This window comes from Daphnia magna, linkage group LG5, assembly GCF_020631705.1.
Source record: "Daphnia magna isolate NIES linkage group LG5, ASM2063170v1.1, whole genome shotgun sequence".
In the NCBI taxonomy this organism is placed as follows: Eukaryota; Metazoa; Arthropoda; class Branchiopoda; order Diplostraca; family Daphniidae; genus Daphnia; species Daphnia magna.
This window is the reverse complement of record NC_059186.1, coordinates 8,791,203-8,813,649: the sequence shown is the minus strand read 5'-3', so window position 1 is coordinate 8,813,649 and position 22,447 is coordinate 8,791,203. Positions and strand designations below refer to the sequence as shown.

The 22,447-nt window shown below is 38.5% G+C and overlaps 4 protein-coding genes across 6 annotated transcripts; all 4 read right to left on the bottom strand.

The window, feature by feature from the left end:
• Window positions 1-153: 153 nt before the first annotated feature.
• Window positions 154-2,525, bottom strand: LOC116922898 (venom serine protease 34). Its single transcript, XM_032929366.2, has 8 exons — window positions 1,874-2,525; window positions 1,620-1,813; window positions 1,383-1,557; window positions 1,062-1,286; window positions 810-987; window positions 474-754; window positions 376-412; window positions 154-319 (listed from the first exon to the last, which is right to left on the bottom strand). Exons 1-8 carry the CDS (start codon window positions 2,198-2,200, stop codon window positions 300-302), a joined length of 1,437 nt encoding a protein of 478 aa, XP_032785257.1. The 5' UTR covers window positions 2,201-2,525; the 3' UTR covers window positions 154-299.
• A 140-nt stretch (window positions 2,526-2,665) lies between these two features.
• LOC116923007 (FGFR1 oncogene partner 2 homolog) lies at window positions 2,666-4,165 on the bottom strand. The gene is made up of 5 exons (XM_032929530.2): window positions 4,024-4,165; window positions 3,572-3,725; window positions 3,263-3,514; window positions 3,070-3,195; window positions 2,666-2,997 (listed from the first exon to the last, which is right to left on the bottom strand). The coding sequence occupies exons 1-5, from the start codon at window positions 4,035-4,037 to the stop codon at window positions 2,881-2,883; spliced, it is 663 nt and encodes a 220-aa protein (XP_032785421.1). The 5' UTR covers window positions 4,038-4,165; the 3' UTR covers window positions 2,666-2,880.
• Window positions 4,025-12,385, bottom strand: LOC116922795 (protein inturned). Of its 3 annotated transcripts, none has more exons than XM_032929218.2 (19): window positions 11,858-12,385; window positions 11,604-11,773; window positions 11,309-11,525; window positions 10,945-11,126; window positions 10,701-10,786; window positions 9,252-9,302; window positions 7,133-7,368; window positions 6,747-6,854; window positions 6,532-6,609; window positions 6,229-6,442; window positions 6,067-6,120; window positions 5,773-5,835; window positions 5,521-5,703; window positions 5,395-5,444; window positions 5,219-5,314; window positions 4,996-5,151; window positions 4,690-4,858; window positions 4,464-4,621; window positions 4,025-4,385 (listed from the first exon to the last, which is right to left on the bottom strand). In XM_032929218.2, exons 1-19 carry the CDS (start codon window positions 12,106-12,108, stop codon window positions 4,274-4,276), a joined length of 2,634 nt encoding a protein of 877 aa, XP_032785109.2. In that variant the 5' UTR covers window positions 12,109-12,385; the 3' UTR covers window positions 4,025-4,273. The 3 variants fall into 3 exon arrangements, with proteins under 3 accessions (XP_032785109.2, XP_032785111.2, XP_032785110.2); XM_032929220.2 differs by having other exon boundaries at window positions 5,047-5,151; window positions 11,858-12,384; XM_032929219.2 differs by having other exon boundaries at window positions 6,747-6,836; window positions 11,858-12,384.
• Window positions 12,386-18,062: 5,677 nt separating this feature from the next.
• LOC116922971 (BTB/POZ domain-containing protein KCTD12) lies at window positions 18,063-20,184 on the bottom strand. Its single transcript, XM_045173754.1, has one exon. It carries the CDS (start codon window positions 19,843-19,845, stop codon window positions 18,883-18,885), a length of 963 nt encoding a protein of 320 aa, XP_045029689.1. The 5' UTR covers window positions 19,846-20,184; the 3' UTR covers window positions 18,063-18,882.
• Between the last annotated feature and the right edge of the window lie 2,263 nt (window positions 20,185-22,447).

The following is a 22,447-nucleotide window of genomic DNA, read 5'->3' as shown; positions in this document are numbered from 1 at the left end:
AAGCACCCAACAAGCAACAAACAAACAAAGTATAGATGAAGTTGTATAACAATTGTATAACTTGCAAAATTCAAAACTTTATTAGTTTTGCAACATTGCATTTTATACAAAAAGGTAAAACGTTTTCTTAAACAACAAGAGATATGAGGTTAATTCCAGAGGGGCGAAATGTCTCTTTATTAAGAACGTTAAAACTCACGAAAGAAATGCGCTATTACTATCTAGGTAAAGAAAACAAATTTTAAATATTTTCCTCTGGTGCTTGTCTGATCCTGCTGCAGTTTGCTGTGGCACTGTGTTTAAACTGAGCATATTGTCCCTGTGATACAAAATCTTTATAAATGCTGTCCATTATCACAATACTATACTTATTACCTGTGTATTGTTGGATCCACGAAAAATAGTTTGTCACCTATAATGTAAAGAGCACGTGTTAATGATCAAATCACGAGAAGCCAGGTCAAAGTTATTACTTTTGTATAGATCCCAGGGGTATTGAGTTTTGCGCAACCGATCCCGAAGCTTGTGATTCCCACGATATACGCTCGACCAGTTTGGGGATCAATCCAGTTCAATGGACCTCCTGAATCCCCCTGACAAGCATCTTTATTCTCGGCATAAGTGCAAAACATATTGTCCGTAATTTTGGACCCGACGATCGGATTAAGTCGGCAGTTTGCTGTAGATATAATAGGGAGCGATACCTCAAGCAAGTTCTCCGAGGATGTTCCTCCGAAACTTGTTGTTCCCCAACCTGTAGATTTAATCAATTAAAAACGGCCCGTAACAATCTTTCACGGAAATTTCACCAGTAACGATGCCAATTTGTTTGTCAAAATTGTAATTTGTGAAACGAGTTGGAAGGCAGACGGGCCGAACAGCAACCGAGAAGGAAACTGGAGAATCCAGCCGCAGAAGGGCTATATCATGGTTGACTGTTGTTCGATTGAAATTCGGATGCTGGATAATTTGGTCGACTCTGCGGACCTATGCGCCGTACAGGAAATCAAAGTAACATTCAAAAAGTCTATAAACCAGCCATAAAAAAAAAGGGGATAAACCTGTGAGGTAGAGGAAAGGCTTAGCGTGTTGTATTGTCCAACGACGACACCGATATTGGCCGCTAGTCGGTTGTGCGTGCAGTGAGCAGCTGTAAGAACCCAGTTCCGTGAAATTAAAGTCGCTCCGCAAAATTGGTAGCCTCCGCCTGACGGGCTGATGTCTGCCAATAAAGTTTGCCAGGGCCATTCTGTAACTCCAGCGCTTTGGCCTCCTACAACGCGATTCTAAAGCGCACCACGATTGAACGGAAATAAATCAGCGTGAGTAATCAAATGGGGATATCTTTTCACAATATTTCCCTATAAAAAAAACGAAATTACCTGTCCTTTTATTCCGCAATCGCAATTTGGGGGCGGAGCAAGGGTTGTACTAAGAACAGGGGGCGGGGCTTGTGCTTGAGCTACGCAGGAGAATCCCCCGCCATTAGTGTAATATGCCGAATGAAATGCGATCGCAATAGTATTTGCTTTCGAAGTCACTTGTAGTTTCCCGGTCCTGCATCCAAGCACATTTTCCAATTAAATTCATACATAAATAGCAGTTTGAAATGTCTTTACCCGCAAATGGGGTTAGGCGAATCTTTGAATGCGATGTCACCACTGGGCGAGACTAGCAGGTAATCTCCCGTACAAGAAATGGAGAGCGGATCACAAATCAGCGTAAATTGGGCATCACTCGAAGTGGTCAATGTCCACAAACAATCGGCTCCACCGCTATACAAATTTGGATAGCTCGGAGACGCAAAGCGACCCTAAAAATATGGTCGCTTAAATTCATGATCAGATAATTCACGCAATGATAATTTGTTTACCTGGTAGCCTTTGTTGACAAACACAGTTGTTGTCGAACCACATGTGTACTGACGTAACTCTGCAGACGAACTATTGTCGCTAACAGTGGTCTGATTGAAATGCAAAGCAGGTTGCAAGTCGCCCAGGCAGCCAGGCAACAGAAGGGCAATTGCCCAGACGGAAAACAGGAGAGGGCCCATGTGGATGAGTAAAACGTTCATGTTGCAATGGAGTGCCAAACGAAAGGCACCTTCTATAAATATGTACAGCTCCGAGCATAGAGAATACCGTGCGTGGTGGTAAAAAACACAGAAATATTTACTCAAGTGCTTTTGGCACCTCAGCATGCGGTTTCACCCGTCATCTTCAATAAGAAAAAATGTGTTGCAAATACCACTTTTTTGTACTTGGATTGTGGCAAATCGGCTACATCTCCAAGATAAAAGACAAACTGGATTGCAACAAGTGCACTGTCGATCTGAATAAATAGAAGTTTCCACAGGCAGACAACAGGCAGACAAACAGGGGGTTAGGTTCTTTTCATGTGCAGTTTACCTGAAACAGAAAAAAATATAGATTTGACCTGAATTGGTTTGTTTTTTTAAGTAAAAAATGTGGTAAAACTTGGCCCATTTTTTCCATCTTCAAGGTCTTCCTAGAATTTAAACTAAACTGATTAGTTCAAAAACTTACAATCCAGGTATCTGTCTGAGTAGGGATTATACGGTTCCTGACCTTCAAGAGAGCCAAAAAAAAAGGTCAAGTTAAAAAATTTGTAAATAAAAAATTTATGAGGAGGCTAGGGCAGCGGAGACATGAAACACAGCTTTATTGCAATTAACCTATGGCCAAGCAACATCTAATTAAATTTAGAACAAAAAAGAGAAAAGTTATTTTAAACTTTAATATACACGGTGAGTATCGTGTAAAAGCAAAGGACGAGAAAGAATCTTCAGAAAGCGTAAAGATATACATAGCCAACGTGTAACGAATCTATCGTATTTTCAATGCTATTTTCTTCTGGAGATCAAGGAATTAAACAAGAAACATCTGCTTGGATCTCTTTATCCTCGCTTTTGATACCAAGGAGAGAATTCCTGAGTGACCCGTTATGACTCGCTATATCCAAAAGCTCTTTTAGTCCCTTCATAAATTTTTAGATAAATTTGATCTCATTATGAATGAAAGTATTTAAAATCAACCCGTTTTTTGTTACCCGGTTTTCCGTTGTTAATCTGGAGAACAGTTCTATTTCTTTTTGTACATAACTATCATCTAACTTTATGGCCGTCTTCATGACTCCAACCATGTCATTGATTTTCTCCGCCTGTTCTTCATTTTTCTAATAAACCATCGCAACGAAATTGATGAAGTACGTGTAATCTAACATAATTAGGTATCGAAAATACCCTGGTATCCGGTAGCAAGTTGACTAAATTCTTTTCTGTGTGGCTTGCCTCCAACAGGCGACTGATTTGTTGTCTGTATTTACTCATAATAAGCTCTAGAGTATTCTGGTGCTCCTCAAGAGCTGATTTGAGTTCTTTATTTTCATTTTCTAATGCCCTCAGTTGACGATTTTCTTGCTGGATATTTGCAATGAGATCCAAATGTGGTCTTTGATGGGCAGCTGTGTTCAGCTCAACCAATTCTTCCTGGTACTAAATAGACAAAATGTTACAAACAAAAAGCACCATAGTGTGCTTCAATCGGCATACCTCTTTCATGGCATCCACTTGGCAAAACATTGCTTGGGCTTGTGAAAGAAGCACATCTGCAGAGGAGTCATGGTCCTTCAAGCGGCCAGCTAAGCGTTTTGCATCAGCCAGTATTTGTTGAACAGACACAGACATTTTGTTTGCCTGCTTAGGGCTACATGGGAACAAAATACAAATTTCACTGTTGTAGTCTTTCACTGACAAAGAGTTACAAGATGGGCATCAAAAGCACTCTAGACATTCATGCATCGATCAAGTTATCTGGTATGGAATGTACCGTTTTCATCGATTCCTTATGTCGATTTAACAACTTTTAAATCTCGTTTACCCACGCAATAACCAACGTGCAGTAAAACGTTACCTATCTTATCATGACTCTTGTTAGGTCAGTTAATTTTTATTCAGTTGGAACAACTTTGGTTTTATGTTATACTAAAATAATAGCGATTTACCTTTCGTATTTCATTCGATTTATGTTGCACTTTTCACCGACTGGAAATATCAGCAAACAGGAAATACAAGAACAAGAATTTGCATAAAAAATAAATAATCAACATTTGATTATGGTGACATCTCGTGAGGAAACGGAAAGGCAGCTCTGTTTGGTAAGAGACACATGGGCTCTTCCTTAGTGAAATCAAAATCATTTAAATACGTCTAATAATATCTAATAAAACGTAATGAGTATTGCAAAAATCAATTTCAGAGGACGGCTCCAAATGCTAAATGAAAGGCAAGATCCAAAATATCTTGTGCAACACCATCCTGATGGCAAACGTAGAGCTCACGATGTACAGGGGATAGAAACAACCTCCTGCGTAATTCAAACAAGTTAAAACAACGTGTCTGATAAATGATTTAAATCAATTCATTTTTTAAGAAAAACTTTTACCCTGTCACCCAAAAGCATTCGCTGAGTGAAGTCGATTTCGTTCCACTGCTGGGATTCGGCGGAGGTTCAGCGACAGTAAACACAACAGATACTTCTTGAAGAGCTACTAAACTCTTATCAGACCAAGGCCCACCCCAATCTGGTCTTTGCAAATCCATCTGTCAATGAATTAGAAATTCACAAATTCTCATATTCTTAAACCAAACCAAAATCCAAAAATATTTACTTTTGCTTTCAGAGTTCGCTGGAATAAATTGTGAATGGTCAAGGCAGTCTTTTGAAATTGTTCAGTAAACTTTGTTGCAGCGTTGAGTAGAGTTGGGGCAATAAATACCCCTGTACCGAAATCCAGCGACAGGTAATTGATCATGGTCGGTCTCGACCCTGGAGTAATACTAATTTGCAACAACAACAACAACAAAAAAATGAAAAAAGGAAAAAGGAACGAAAATTGTGAAAGTAAAATGTTAGAAATCCTCGCAAGGTATAGCAGCATTATTCTTCTTAGCAAAACAGAATAAATGCTGCGTACCTGCTTAGCCTCCAACTTGGGGTCGAACGCGATATTAAACAACGCAAGTACCTAAAAGTTGGTATTTCTGATTCGGGTGACGATGATATCGGACTGTTGCTTTCTGCTATTTGGCTGAGATTCGTGACCAGTGCGGGATTTTGTGGTCCGTTCAATCTGTCCGAAAATAGAAGAATTTCTTTTTCAGAAGCTGCTTTATCCTTAATAAACACTGAAGATGTACACTTGATTGCAGGATGTTTCTAGGTCAAGGTATTGCAGTTCCTCCAGGAAAAATTGCATCTCTTCAATAAGAAAAGTATCAGGATAATTATCCCATCTGAAAATAAAATAAAATAAAAATAAAAATTTCAAAATGAAAGAACTCGATTCATTCTTCAAATTAATTTTTCTTGTTACGATTGACTAACTCCTCCAGATTCCAATTGAGCCACTAAGAGAATATGCCCCTATACAAATAGAAATTATATCAGAATCATCTTGAATCTAACGTTTTCCCCCCGAAAACACCAGGACAAAACGTACCGATCCGACGACTACGAGGAAGGATCGATTACCATCCAACGACTCGGCAGGGAATACTTCACGCCAGATGATCAGACTGCTCAAACGACGTCTATGGCTCATTTCCAATATTTGGTTCCACTTGAGAAACGTGCCGATTTCTTCCAGCCGCTTTCCCGCCATTGTCGAAGCCACCAGATAGCCCTACAAGCCAAAAAGAAAATCAATTCTATTCTCTCTCTTTCTCTCCTTTGTAAAAAGCAAATAATTTACCTGACAATACACAGCCGATCCTGTAATGGTAGCGCATCGTTGAATGCTGATTGCCTCTTCATCCTGTCACATCCCGACCCCCATGAAAATATTGAAAAAAAAAAGAGAAGTTAAAAGCAATAAAAAAAAAAATAATACTCCATCCATGGTGAAAGAGAGAGAAAAAAAGAAGGGGTTTTTTTTTTTCTTCTCTCTTTTTAATCGGACTCGTTATTCTTCCATTCACAGTGACAAAGGGCCACATATTCTTTTTCTTTTTTTTTAGCAATTGTCGTCGTCATATTCTAGCCGTACCCAATCCTCGTAATCGATGGCTTCCATTTGGTTGAGAGTCAACGTCACATCCAGCTGCACACATTTTTTTGCAATGGGTTGCCATAAAAACAAATAAAAGGTAGTTGAAAGTGGAGTCAATCCATCATCAATTTTAACAACTATAGATGGATAGATCGTTACGTGACTTTCAGGAGGTAAAGGCAGCCATTGGCCGCAGGTGACGAAGTAGTTGGAGAGTCGATTGAATGGCCGGCTCATGTCGCTGCCGCCGGGGCTAACGCTCGATCCATTTCCGGCGCTCCTATTGCCTCCACCATCGCCAAACTGCAACCAATGAAAGAGCGTGTCAACCATACGACGGATCTCGTCAGCCCATCGTGGTTCTGTCAAGGCCCTTTTTTTGTTTTTTTCATACACACACAATAAAATAAAAACTGTAAAAAAAAATCGATAGTTGCAGCTGATTTGTTAAATTTGACAGACCTGCGGATGGATCCATATTGAAATTGCAATAATGAGGCGAGTTGTTTGGCCGTCATCTGCAGCTCGATGTGACTACACCTGGCAAAAAGAAAAAAGAAACGAAATCAATACCAGCATGGGAATACATTGACGCCAGGAGGCGCTGCCTTTTATTGCGGATTGAAACCCCCCCCACCCCCAAAAAAAAAAAAAAAAAAAGATAGAAAATTCAATACCACATGGAAGGAGCTCCGATGAGAAAAAGAACGGATCCTTCGACAATGTAAACGAGATGAACGACCATACCATCTAGGATAACAGTTGAACTGTCAAAAATACAAACACTATAAAAATCAAAGTTAACCAAGATGAAATCAATCCACGATTTTTTTGATGAATAGTCTTTGATTATCATTTGTTTCTGACTACGTGACGATAACGTAAAAAAAAAAAATCGCGTGTCTACATTTTAATAGTGCGAGTCACGAACACAAAAAATCCACTCAAAAACATCAGTCAATCCAAAGATAGAAGGAAAAAAAAAAAAGGTTTGCAGAACATATCCTTATTCCATACACTTCTAATTGTAAAGGAAGTTTTTAAAAAAACAAAAATGCATTACCAAGAAGGTGGCGCCGAGCCTGTTAATTGAGGCATCAAGTGAGCCAACGTGACAAGAGCGCCACGCCATTTGAGTAGAGGATTCATCATACCGCTGGCCATCGTTGCATGGGTCGTACTCTGGTAAAGAATATCTGCCGTCTCGGCAGACGCTTCAGTCACATTCTCTTGACTCAACAAGAAAATCCCGTGAGGCGGTGGAGGAGACAATTCGCTTGCCCCGCTGCTACTCGTCTCCTGTAATCAACAAACGCAAGAACAAGGCAAGCGCAAGAAGAAGAAAAAAGGAACACTTGTCAATGTTTCAAGTATACATTGGCATATGATACTCTACTACCAAGTACGTAAGTCTCTCGACAACTTTTAACAATGGCCTCCATTTGGGCCAATATAATAGGAGGCAACTCACTCCGACAAACACAAAGAAATAGTTCCGAAAAAAGAAGAGAGAGTTTTACGTTGTAACGTTAATCAAATTATGTCTTATAACTAGAGACACGTGCCTCTTATTGAAAGAAAACTTTTTTGTTTTTATTCATTACATAAAGAAAGTGCAGATGTTTCTTTGTTTTGTTTTTTTCCTGTCCGCTCGATTCGAATTGAGATGTTACGATTCTTAACAACAACAATGTTCGTGATTCTACTCGTGAGATTTGCGCGTCTGTTATTTGATGGAAGAAGGCAGTGCTTATTTTCTTAAACATTTTCAAACCTACTGGTGCGCAAAAAAATAAAAGAGAGAGACTCGCTCCAACAACAGAAAAAGGGAGATCAATAACTCGGCCTATCCCTTTCCTTGTTCTTTGGGCCGGAGAGCACGACACATTCGCATTGACTATATTATTTTAGAGTAGCTACACACATCCCTGAAAGCAGCAGCAGGAAAAAACCAAAAAAGAGGGGGATATAGTAATGTTTCTAATCCTAAATGTGGCGGGAGGCGATTCGGATGTTTACGGTCGTGTCACGTTGACACATTCACTAAGAAAAAACAACAAGAAATAAAAGGGTAGGGATTTTCTGGTTCTTTCATTATTGGCCGCACTGTTGTCTGTTGACTGAGAGAGCCATCCCAATCAGAAGACCAACAGACACACACAAGTTAAATCTAATTACATTTATCGATTGCTAACCGTAGCCACAGTCAGAATGATTTCTTTTATTTCGTTTAAAAACTAAAAAAATGTGCAAACTTTCACGCAATTCCCTATTGCAAAATCACATTTTTTGTTTTTTTGTTTCCTTTTAAAAAAATATTTCCCGCGCCTGGCGGGAAATGGCGTGATGAATTGGCTACAGACAAACACGAAAGGCTATAAAAAGAAAGAAAAAAACGTGCCTTTCAAGACACGACAGCTTCTTCTTTTCTTTACCATTTCTGCTGAGACTATGAGAAGCTTATCGGACGGATCACGGTCGATTGACCCAAAAGTCGTGAAGGGAAAAGCACACACACAAAAAAAGAGGGTTCCCGCTGTTATTGTACGGATATAATGGAACGTCGGGACCCTACATCAACGCCTAGCGTTAATGAATCATTTCATCCGCTGGCCCGTCCCAATATAATAGGGCCAGCCTAAACATGTGTGTGTTTTTACGAAATGGCAACAGCTCAGCCCCTCCCTCTTTTTTTTTTTAAATCCTTTTTCTTCTTGTTTCTACGCAAAGGTTTATAGTGTGTAGATTCCGTCTTCTTCTTCTCCTTCAAATAAAATAAATAACAACAAATAGAAGAAGCGGATACAAAGCCGAATGTTATACACCACTACAGGAAGATTTCATTTCCTTTTTTTTATTATTATTACGCGAGCTGTAGGAGCGAACCTGCTTGATATCCGCTTTTCCTATTGGGTGGGCGTTGTTCTCTTAGATATTCCGGAGGAGGCCTAAGACGATCAGGTCGTGATTGAATCGCAAATTGTGTTGGCATTACTAAACGAAGGGGGGGGGGAGGTAGCGGGAGGAATGTAACTCTCTGGAATCCGATCAATCAAAGCTTAAAAAAAAAAAAAAAAAAAAAGTTCACAAAGGAAAAAGGGCCTTGAAACAAGCAGATTACAATAAAGAACTAACAAACGTGAAATTAAATAGAAATGAGTTTAGTTTTTTTTTGTTTTTACCTGATTCCGACTGTGGTTCGATGTTGGTCTTCGTCTGAAATTCAATTCGACCTAATTAACATTTTAAAAGAAAAGAGAAAAAAAAAAGTTCATTCATTAAAAGGGAAATTATCATTTAGCGATTTCTCATTTCCTTTTATGCAATTCCGCCATTTGACGGTCGGATGGACGACATCCGTACAGTGCGCACTTATTAACAGTATTTTCTCTCCCCCCCCCCCTTCATCTTCGTTTCTACCATTCGCGCTAAATTATGCAAATGCCCGCTTGCTCGTGAAAACTGACAACTCGAGCAGCAAGAAGAGCCACCGCATCATCTATCGTTCCGGATGGATGAACCAACGCAAAGAAAAGTTCACGACTGACAGGACACTCCCCCTTCCCCTCCTTTTATTCTATTACACGTTCGAACCAGAATCATATCCAACTTCTGTCGAATAGTGAACTAATCAAACAAAACAAAAAAACTACTCTAATCATCATCTGCTTGGTTGAGCGGGACGCCGGGAAATTCAAAATAGCCAACTTTGCGTGAACGTTGACTATCGATCCGTGAAAATGTCTCGTTATTCGAGAGCTGTTTGCAACTGTATACGGCCACCCGAAACTCAAAACTTGCTCATCATCTTTAGAAAAGCGGGGGGAGGCAATGAGGAAAGGGGTTTAAGTTGGGCCCGGGGAACGGAAACGAATCATCACACACTTGAAAAGTGGCAAGTTCTTGGTTCAAAAATAAATAAACGTTTGTTTTTAATAAGTCGTAGCTTGAAAATTGCCACCTCATAATGAAAGTTTTGTGGGATGTCGTGTCTACGGTGCATTACACGAGTTCTGATGGCCAAACGCCGTTCAAAATAGATAACCAGTCACGTCAAAGAAAAAAAAAAGAGTTTAACACTCGCGATCCCAAATGTTTCAAATGGCTTAAGATGAATCGCTTGTTTATGTACCACGACATCGTTCAAGAAATCATTTTTAATGGATTCCCTTTTCAAATCGATTCCATCCATCAATAGAAACTTTACTGAGCCGTTAATCTCTTCCTAAAAGCTATTAATCCGCACCACAAACTTCCCCTGGTAGAAAATCGTTTTTCATTCTATCGTCGATTGTTTGTTGTTGTTTTTTTTCGTATACCGTTCCACTAGGATGTGTTCGGAGAAGGAAAAATAAATAAATAAAAAAAAAGTTTTTTACGCGTGTCACGCAAAACACCCGAGCCAAAAACGATCAACATCTAAATGGTCTCCGCATTTTTTTTTTTTTTTTTGAAAACAACAACAAAGAAAAAAATATATTTTCACTCTGTTTATCCAAGCGCAAAACTTTCTGGAACGCGCGCCAATTTTACTTCTATTCAAAACGAATAATATGAAAACCATAGGATTTTCCTATTCCCTACCCCCTTTTGTCAGAATAAAAAAATAGTTAATTTTTTTTTTAACTTACAATTTCACGTGAATTGATGGAAGATAAAATGTCGTTCAAATCTCGGTGGGTCACGTTCTGCCCGTTGAGTTTCTCCAACCAATCACCTGGAACACGAGAAAGGATATTACAAGACGAGTAGCAACGGTTGCCATGGGCAACAATAAAAAATTTCCCGTGAAAAAAAAAACGAAAACCAAAATCTAGTTAAAAAAAAAAAAAAAAAAGAAAAATCAATGAGAAAAAAGAAAATGTTGGACAATACCTTGCTGGACGTGGGCGAATCCTTGATGAAGTGGACCTCCAGGGGTCAGTTTGTCGACAATGACTCGCTGTCTTAGAGAGACTTCACCGTGCCAGTCGACCGATTGTGTAACGCCTGGCACGAATCCCAGTAAAGTCTCGCACAGATGATTAGGGCCCTTGTTCCTTCTGCCCGTGCTGCCACTGATAGTAATTACAACAAATGGAGAAAAAAAAAAAAAGGAATGAAAAAGTGGATGAATCGATCCGCCTTTGAGGCTCGTTTCTTCCTTGATCTTGATTAAGACGAAATATTGCAGAAAGAAAAACGGATGGTATCGATATCAAAGGGAAGGTCGGATAGGGAAGGAAGAGGCAATGTATACCTTAACGAGCTCCCGTCCGCACCAGTGGTCGGATGAACCTCTAGTTCCAAGGTGAATGAAGTCCAATCAGACCAGTCATCTGCAGGCGAACGTTTTGCTTCGGTCGGTAAGTAAACTCCGGGACTCTCACAATGAGCCATTTCGTTGCCGGAGACTCCATCTTTATTATTGCTGTTATTACCGACGGCCCTCCTTTTCAACAGGCGACTCAAGCGACCTGTGGTGACACAACAGAGATAAAAGAGGAAAATATTAAACCTTCGAGGACACCACAAGTGGGATCTTTCTAATTTACTTTTTTTTTTCTTCTTTTTTTTGAGAACTTCTTGACGGTCTTCTGAACACGGTTGCCTAGGGACTGTGTCTGTTGTTGTGGTGGGAACTTGAAGGTTGCTACTGAACTCCACGTAAAAGAGCTCACCCTGATTGTCAATGTGGGACTCCCACACTGGGATGCTCTCAGAACTGGATCGTTTTGCAAAGTAATGAACATTGGGAATTTGCATCACACAAGCAGGACATAATCAGGTTGACAAGTCAATTAGTTACCTCCACGATGAAGTGGAGCTGCAATCTGAGCTGGAGCAACTATCTGAGTAATCGCTGGAAGTAGCAGAGGAAGAACTTGAACTCCCTCTTGCCCCGGCCAGCAGCAAGCCAGGGTTTCTCGTCCCTGGTGGCAGAACGACACCAGACGAACCAGCAACAGCATGTTGGACAGGATCAGATCTTGTGGGCAATTGCTGATAACGTGACGAGGAGTCACTCGACCCACTCCCAGAGTGGCGGTAAGATTCCATGGTTCTATACTGTTACAAACAACAACACTAGGGTTCCTCTTCTAAGGGAGGGGTATTCCCCAGCGACCATAAACAATGATGTGTAATTTAACACGCGGCTAAACATTCACTTCCCGTCCACACTGCAAGCAGACGATTTTTCTGATCAACAATTAAATGTTATTGCCAAATATGGTTGCACATTAATAAATTAATCATAACTAGGACGCTAGGACTAGGAGTAATGAAAGCCAAACCACTAACTTGTTGCTGCTAAGTGCTAATTACAATCAAGAAAAAAACAAAAGAAAAATAAAATACAGGTCACACGACCGTGTCTTTTTTTAAAGCCTTTTCTAGCCATATCCTTTAAAAACCATAAAAACTATTTTTCTTCGATTTTCAACGTCAAGAAACAAAGTTATGAGTGAATAAATAAAAAGAAATGTCAAGTTAAGATTATTAAACTAATATAGCATAATTCAATTGTGAAATTAGACAGGAAAACCCCATACATCATCTCCAAAGTCCAAAGTGCTTTTGCTAAATGTAATTTGTAACGTAGCGTGATACCAAACGAGCAAAACATTCATTTGATGTATATATATAGAAGTATAATAATAAAACAATTGTTATTATACCGCCTGTCCAAACACATAATGAATGAGATCGTCATCATGGTTGTTTGTTCTCTCGCAAATGACGGGGCTAGGTTTCATCAACGCGACGCCTTCCCAGAAAGGAAAATAAAAACATAACAATAAATGCCATCAGCCTATCCTGACAAAAGAAATAACGTGTGGTGTTCGTATTACCAAACAGAGTTAAACAAACACATATGTGTAATAATAATTGTAAAAAGGATCGTAAAAAAACACCAACAAATAAATCGAACCTACGTCACAGACTTACGTACGAATATACAAACTTTGATGAAGCTAATGACACACGCTGTATTGTTTGATAGATGTGCGAGGTTCGGTTTATTTATATACTAATCCCTAGAGCTTAGGACAAGCGACGTGAATTTTCATTTTATGTACATATATACAGAGAAAAAAGAAAAAAATATAATAATAAAACGTCAAACGCGTTCAGGGAAACGTATGAATCATCTCTATTTGCTGCTACTGCTGTCTTCAATGATTTAATATTTATATTCTTTTTTCGCTGTTGTTTCCTTTTAGTATTATTGAAGGCCTAAAAACCCCGCGGTGTTGACGTCATGTATCGATCGTTCTTTTTCTTTCACGATCTGTGACAAGTTTTATGGCATATAGTGTTGCCGAAACCGTGGGCGGAGGCGCCTGATGGCTCAACACTTTCGATCGTTTTCACATATATATATCTAAACCCTTCATACACAAATATGAAGCGGGGTAGCCATAGTAACGCTATACTCGAATATAAACAGAAAATGGGTAATCATCTATTATTATAAGAGTCCACGCCCTTATCAATTTTAAAAGCCTTATTCTGTACGCCGATTTCATCATACTGCATTTCATTTTTACAAGAAATTTGAACAGTTTTGATTACCGAATACATAATACTAATGTCATGTTCGTTATTCTATACCTTTAAAAAAATAATTATTATGAGCCTACCGTGTTCGTTTGCAGTTGACCTACATTTATTACTATACAGTTAAAAATAGAGATATAAAAGAAGCAGCCGGAAAGCATATCTGTGGGCCATTGCTCTTATTGCACAATGAACACTATACACACACATAGTCTACGGGCATACATAAACGTGCGTGTGTCTGGACAGCCGTATATAGCACAATAGCCATCATATATAGTACAGGGGCGTGTTTATTCCTGCAGCATATGATAACAGGAATAGGTATGGACCAGCAACAGTATAGACCTATAAAGATATAATAAGGGCTTTTTAAATATACGGCTTATTTAGCCTATACAATGCGTCTAATGACGCACAGCATTACTATACCTATATACTAATGAATGTTGCTTAGAGACTGAATTCTTTGAAAAAGAATTATAAAAGGGCTAGTCTTGTATAGTTGCGTGAGTGATGTAGGTGAACGCGTGTATAAATTAGAATCGTATCCTTACAACGTCAGCCAACAGCACCGCAACGTTATTGATTTTTTCACGACTGTGTGGGGTAAATTTCTCGCCTGTCATGCTGCTCTTTCTAATAGCTCTAAGCTCCAAATCTCTCTTAGAGATGCAAAAATGTTGTTGAAGCTTTTCTTTGTGTCTATTTTTATTATTCACACTTCTATACGTATAGACTACATCATCTTTACTCGTGCTGCTATATGTAATAGAAAAAGGCCCTCTTATATACGTAGGCTATATATGAGCCGCGATAGAAAAAGTGATATATATCTATGCTAATATTTACGTATATAAAGAATATGCATTTTTGGAAGGCATCAATGCTTGCATATAAATAGTTGGAAGTAGGTCTACATCTTTTTAGATGATTGAAGTGCAAATATCCAAAATTGAAGCTTCACTCAATCTATACGTGTCTTTCCTTTTCTACAGCACCTATACGTTTACAAGAAACATGCCAATATGAAGAGGAAAAAAAAATATTAAACGACAGCAAAACACTTTTCTCAAGCTGATGGGAAAAATAAATCGATGTCGTACGTGTAGCTATAGACATTTATATTTAACAAAAAAAAGGAAAATTCGCGTATCTCTAGTTATTCTATAAATATAGACTATATACGACAGTTGAATAAACAACACACACAGCACGCGACGAAAGAAATGCTTTATACATCACACATCAGTTAGATGGATGATGATTTATATGTACGAGATATTATAGACATCACAGAACTGCATTTTGCTCCGTCACAGACACACACAAAAAAAGAGAGTGAACATGTGCTGCGTGATGGGGAAACTTTATTATATAGCCCTATACCGAGATTTGTATTTGAGATCCACCAAATAAATGTAAGACCTGACAACGAATATTACACTTTAAGAATATATTTAAACTGTTATATTTTTTGAGATGTTGCTGTAGACTACGTTGCAAATTTCTCCAATTATGTAGAAATATCTAGAGTAAATCCATCAAGAGCTTTTGTGAATACATAGAGAGCAACCCTTAAATAGATTGGAAAGAAAGCGAATATTTTGGATGGCTGATCTCATATAATACGTGTTACAGCACAGAAGCACCAGACTGATGGGAAATACACTGTGCCGCCCTAATACACCAACGTCTATATTCCATTAAATATACATATATAGAAGGCGATGATGCAGAACGCTCTAGCTGCATGTCAACGGACGATAACGCGGCTGTCATCACGGGTCGTCTCATTTGGCCAATCTCCCCTTACGTATAACAGAGGCAATGGGCACATATGTATAGGCGAGCTTCATCTATAAGTGTCTCGCTTCCGATTCTATATAACTGTCACATATTCCCTTTTGCTATTATATGCCCGCCTTTTCTGGCACTACGTGGCCGGACATCTATATATATATAAAAGAAAACCAATCAGCAAATTATTTCATTTACAAAATAGACTTATAAAATACCTTATTAAATGAAATATTTTTATGATCTTTTGTTGTAGATATATACAGTAAATATTAGGGAAAGGCGTTTCGACCATCAAGAGAAAATGAATCATTGCAATGAAGAAACACTCCGCATATCTTCCGGCTTCAAATCGGCGTATTAAAAAAATTAAAACAATAGTTAAAACGAAATTGAACAGCTCAGCAAAGGTTGCCATTTTTAAGGGCGCAAGAACTCAAAGAGAACCCAAGGAACTGCTGTAGGCTATAGATAACATCGCATATAGGCCCATATATGAACTCATTATTTCCGCCGTTGCTAATTGCAATTTTCATCAATGAATGCACATATCTAATTTCTCCTTACATCTTTCACGTACAATGAATAACTCTAGCCTACAGCAATTCAATTATATAATGCTTGCGTTGAAGCAGCGATTCACACAAAAAAAAATCGTGAAAATAAGGAAGGTGGATAAGTCCAATTTGCACATTTTAAATTAGTATTCTATACATGTGTTGTTACTCTACTGCCTGAATCGATGTATGCTGACAGTGTTCTTTAATTTATAAACATGGACAATACTAATTAAAAACACGGTTTAAATTAAACATCGAATTGTATAACTATATACTTATATATCAATTAATATGAAAAGAACATTTAAATGCACCCTTAATACAATATGTAAATATCGTATACAACAGCATAGTTAACTACGTCTATAGTCGACTGGGAAATAAACATGTGCTGTATACACATAAAGTCAATTACGTTTATGTAAGGCAAATCTCTTTGTAAATAAAATACACACTGGCTAATCCGCTTCGCCTGATGTGGTCGATATTATCTATAGATAATATTAATTAGACTAATTTAGAGTCCTGTAATATATGTGTTATTACGATACAATACAGAGGCATCTCATGCATAGGCTACAGCAGTTAAATATTATCTATAACTAGGCTCAATGCTGATCGCCGATAGGTCAAACACACAACTGGTTTTTGGCGTGCCATAACTGGGCATTGAATTCGTTCTATATTTAACTCTGCATATACAACGCACGTCAGCAGCAGCGTGAAAACAATGCGACGGAAAACGTTATATATACATCTCTATATACTGTTCTCTGTATACATATAGAAACATGCCTATCTACTAATATATAGTGAAAGGCATCTTTTTAACATTGCGGTCTCAAGAAAGACAAAAGGCCACGTTTGATCAATGACTTTTTCTCGTACGCTCCTGTTGCTGGTTTATTATATTTTTTAAAAAGTGCATAGCTATTCATAAATGTGGCGTGAAAAACACGAGATAACCTTCGTCACCGTGACGATCGTAAATCAAAGGTTATCTATACAAAAGCCACGTAATTTATGTAGAAGAATTTTGTCGTCCATTAGCGAGTAGAAACAAGTATTTATATATAATAAATCGCTATACATATATTGTTGTTGGAAGATTTATTTATGTTGTGTAGGCTAGTCAATATCGATCAACGTAGTCGGATGTTATAGCGCTGCTATTCCATGAACATATTATTTCTTCATTAGGCCTAAACAGATATACGCTGTAATTTTACTATATATAGACTAGACTAGGTATATAGGCTCATTTCTGTATTAGAATAATTTTAAGAACTATTATTCGCTTAAGTTACTGACGACGAGGCAAATGTTATTAGGTATAGAAAAACATGTTTTTCTATATAATCTAATTTATAGAAGGCCAACGACCACAAATGGTTGGCAATATAATGGCATTCTGTTGCTTTGATGGATAGATAAGTTGTGTAATTCAATTTTGTTTAATCATCACAACGATAAAAATACATAGTCTTATTAATGTATTAGTGTTCTAAACCTTTAGAAACTATTTCATCAGAATTTAAGAAATAAAATAATGGACTCTGATCCCCACGTTTCAATGCAGATTTAACAGGCTAAATATAAATTTGCCCTAAAAATTAGAAACACACAAAAACTGCCAGGTGTTTTTAAGTGTTGACATATACGGAAGTCCCTTTATACATTTAAGACCTCGGCACCGTTTTAATAGCCTTCACACAGCACACGGCGAATATAAACATAAAAATCACGTGCATATATTTTTGTGTAGGATATTTAATGGCTCTGTCCTCCTCGATATATACAGAATGGCCTTCATAAAGAAGGCGGACGTTCCCAAAAGATCTAATAATTTTCTTGCCTCTTTTTTTCTTGCATCGTGCACGATCGGTTATATAGACCATATAGTTTTGTTTTTGTCTTTGTCTTTCTTTCTTCGATGTATATTCTTTTTCACTCTCTCGCCCCGATCAATAAACAACAGCTAGGCCTTTTCCGGACATACAGCACACACGCAGCATGTATATAGCCTACAACACATTTAATAGCTTTCCCTTCGTTCAGTTAATATGCTGTACAGCAGACAGTAGGATTTAATTGAAATGTTATCAATTTTATTTCGACTCTTTGCTTTAATTCTTTCTAAAAACGAAATATTAGTTAAATATATCAAGATCGTATTTTAGCAGGGTGACAATTGGGGGAAAAGGGATTCTATTCTTGGAATATGAGAGCGGGTCAAATGAATGTCAATTCAAATAAACTAGTTGACAGAAATAACAGAAAGCATATACAATAATCAGTTTTTTGGTTTTTATTTATTTTATGGTTTTCCTCTTTTTTTGTTGTTGAGGGGGAGAACGTTGGAGTTCAAATCTTCGATTCGTGGCTTTTTTTTTTTCGTTCCCCACCTTGCCAAATAACAATTCAACAGCAGGTAAAATACTACCGTATAGAAACTAGATATACAATAAATAGAAACAGCATAGATAATACAGAACGTAAAAAAATTCAAAACAATCGACTCGTTATAACAACCTATATGGGAAATCATGAGGGAGATAGACACAATCATCGTTTCAGATCGATATCCTTTTCACAAAACACAACTGATATTCATAATAATTACAGGTATAGACCTATTTATGGTAGGCTATATACCCTGGCTTGGGAAAAAAATGTAAAAGAGAACAAAAGCGTTAAATTATTTTCAACTGTGATAAATTAAACCCTAGCCTACCTATAAAAACCTAAAAAATAGCGAGAGGAAGAATATGGCTAGCACAGATTAATCAGGGACTATAGGCTAAATATGCTTTAAAACAAAAGAAAAACGCATCCCGAACCAAAATGTATCGATTTTAATTGAGAGAATTAAAAACATTAACATATAGATTTGTCCTACATAAAAACGAAATCAACGTCTAACAAAGACAAATTCATTGTAATGATTCCAGCGATTCTCTTCTGAATCCATTCCGGGTTTGATGTCTGTTCCGGCGGATGCCGTACCAGAGCCGCACGAAGCCACGCAATGAAATCCAGCCTCTTGGAGCATATCGAACGCTTGTTCCAGGAACGTGTGTTTCAAAAAGAATCGACACGAATAGCGATCGCTAGCGCCACGATCGGGATCGCGGGATTCGTTCAGCGTTTCGCCAAACACTTCGCGACAGAGCGCAACCCTTCCGCACACGAGGATGCGCGACAATTTACGGAATTTGACGTCAGCCAAACCGTCACGACCGAAAGCGAATGTTCCGCGATAACCGACCGTGATGTAGCCGGAAGAGCGCGGAAGAGCGACAGCTAATTCGGCTGGGGGCGATGGGATATCTACCGCAGCAATAAGGTCTTGATCGTTTTCATCAGCCGAAACGTCGCTGGATGCTGGCTGCTGGATAGCCAATCGAGCTAATGCGTTGGCGGCGCTAGTGGCCGCTAATAACGTGGTCCTCATTTCGGCCATTTGAAAATAATCAGCCTCCTGTTTGAGTCGTTCGCACTCGTGGAAATTTTCGGGTAGGGTCAGTTTTTGGTTGCGCAGGAAGTCGAGCGTGTAGCGGAAGAGAACTCCATCTCGGTCGATAAAGTACTTGCCCTTTGAATCGCGCATGAGGACGGGCTGCTGGCCCGAACGCCAACGGCCTGAAAACATTTGACCGAGCAAAGAATCGGGATCTCTTGTCAATGTCGACAGTGTCGTCGTGTAATGGACTCCGCCCACGTTCAATTCCACAATGGATGGGAATAAAAGTCCGGCACCGCTGCTGCTGTTGCCCGATGACGTGCCAACATTAGCACTACCAGCTAGACTACCGAGACCGCTTCCGGACGTACTTCCGGCGCTTGTACCGCCATTCCCATTACCGGTCGCCATTTTTTTTTTTTTTTCGTTTTCTTTTTCGGTAAAAAGAAAAGACTTTTGATTTAGAGATATTTATATCGATAATTAAGCAAGTGGTTGTTGCACTTTTTTTGCGTTCGGAATTCTAATAACTGGAAGCACCAAAGTCCTAGCCTATTATAAACAATCTATTTCAAACACCAACAGAGTTTTTGTTGATTCACAAGCACAAATAATTTTCAAAGAGGTTTTTTTTATTTTTATTTTTTTACGTAAAAAAATAAAAAAAATTATTCACTGATTGGAAGATGTTTTTGTTTTTGTGACCGTTCGGATCGGCTGGCCCGTTCCGTCTGCGCTCAAAAGTCCCACCCACCGTTTGCTTTATACGTATCTCGCTCTCCAACAATTTTCCCCTCTTTTTTCTTATTTCCTTGTTAGATGTTTTAGCAAAAGAGGAAAACCTGACGCGTCTGCTCAGTCGCTCCGGCGTTAAGGGAGGAGTTGTCAAGGAATCAGCTCGTCAAACGCGCAGCAAAAGCTAAAAAGTGGGCAGGGCCCTGCTCAAATAAAATTCGTGTATCTTCCACGCCCTACAGCTATTTGATTCTTGGTGAATATATATACCTTTAACAACTTTGACTTGAATATCTATAGCCACATCATTGATTGAATGCATCAAGAGTTTATTGTATTCATTTTTATATAAGAAAGCGGATATTCGAAGGAAGCTCTGGGGGGGTTATCTTTGCTGCAGGCCAATACAATTTCCAATTTCCTTTCTCGTTTCCTTCTATTATACTTTATAGAATTATTTTTAATATCATTTCCCAAGTAGGAGGAGTATAGAGGATCAATCTATTTAGACCTAGTTTGTAGCGATCATTTAAATTCCATCACGTACATGTATTGTATTATAGCTATGCAAATTCTTCGAGAAATGCAATGAAGGGGTTTGTGAAGATCTACATATGCCAGCGAATTTTCTGTGGAACCTTTATTTTTGATTTTCACGTAGAACTCACAACGTCTTTCTTAAATACATCCCAGTGCTCATCCTTTTTTTTTTTAAATAAAGAAAACAGATTGATATCGATCCGAGTTTTATACAGCAGTGGCTTATACACACGTCCGTCTGATTTATCCCTTTAATCTTTTTCGCCAGAACAAAAGAATAAGATTTTATATAAGCAACGAAATGTATTTAGGACTGTGGGATATGCATGTAAGAACATCACCCTATATAGGATGCTCATTTGGTTTCAGTTCATTTGACTAATACCACCAGCGTTGCCAAATCGCAGAACGAATCAACGAGAAATTCAAACATCAATGGATACGAACGGAAAAATTTACGCATTTTGAGCAAGAAAGGCCGGAAATATTTTGCATACAGATACACGTCTGAGCGTGCACACATGATTGATTTTTCATATAGCCTGCGGCTTAAGCTCCGCATCTTTGAAGTTATTAAGAAAATGGAATGCAACATCCCGTTTGATGGTTGTTCTTGTTAAAGATATTGCGTGGTGTATTTACATACCTAGATCTCAAGCTTTCAGATATCCTATAAAGTGTGGTCTTTACTTTACGTATCTTCTTAAGTGATTCGCTGTAAAACACAGATGGATATGCCGATGTAGCAAGTTTGCATAATACGAGGAGAAATGTGCTGAGGAAAGGAATATCAGAGACGGAGCCAAGTTCTTTTCTAGTGGCTGATTTTAAAGCTTTTCAATATATATTTCGTTTTGTGGTTTCTATTACAGACGGTACAGCATTGCGCAGCAGTTGCGAAATGCAATGAGGAAGTGGTTCCCTTCGTATCCGCCGACACAAAAGACGTCCATATCGAAATTGTTTGCATAGCGCTATAGTTCTACTCCAAACTTGTATATTGCCCCATATCATTCGGCTTTACAGTTATGGAACAACGAGCTTTGTCAACGTCTTGCGAAATAAACAATAAAAACACAATGTATGCTAAACTACATAAATAATGTAATCAAATATAGCTTTGGACAAATGCGGAGAGAGACCACAAGCGAAGATTATGTACAGACGATGTCAGGAATATATAGCGTGAAGGGCAGTTTGTTGAAATGGATGGCGACGAAAACACTGTGAGGTGAATCTTGTTGTTCTTCTATAAGAGTTTCTGTTTGTTACTTTACACACAGTATGTGAATCTATTGCGGCAATTTATCCGCTGCAAATATGCATATGTATGTGACATTTTAATAGACATGAACAGGAGGATATTGGGACGTAGAGTATAGTGACATCTAACGGCCGTTTTGCTCTTATCCATAAAATGTCGTCTTTTTACGGAGAGGTCTACGAGAGATTTAAGAATTTGCCTGTGAATACAATAAAGGTTAAAGCATCGCAGCGTTGGATTTAGACATGGTTAGACAGCACCCATAATAGTGCGTGATGGATTGTTTGCTCATGCTTAATGGACCACTTTATACGCCAACTTTAAACATCAAAGCGTAATATCCACTTCAATTGTATGACACGCAAACATTCGTAATTACGGAAACTCCAAAGCCGCAGCACAGAAATGAAAAATCAAACCACTAATTAGTGTATAAGAAAGCCATCTGCCGGTAACATTGTTAAGTCAACTAAT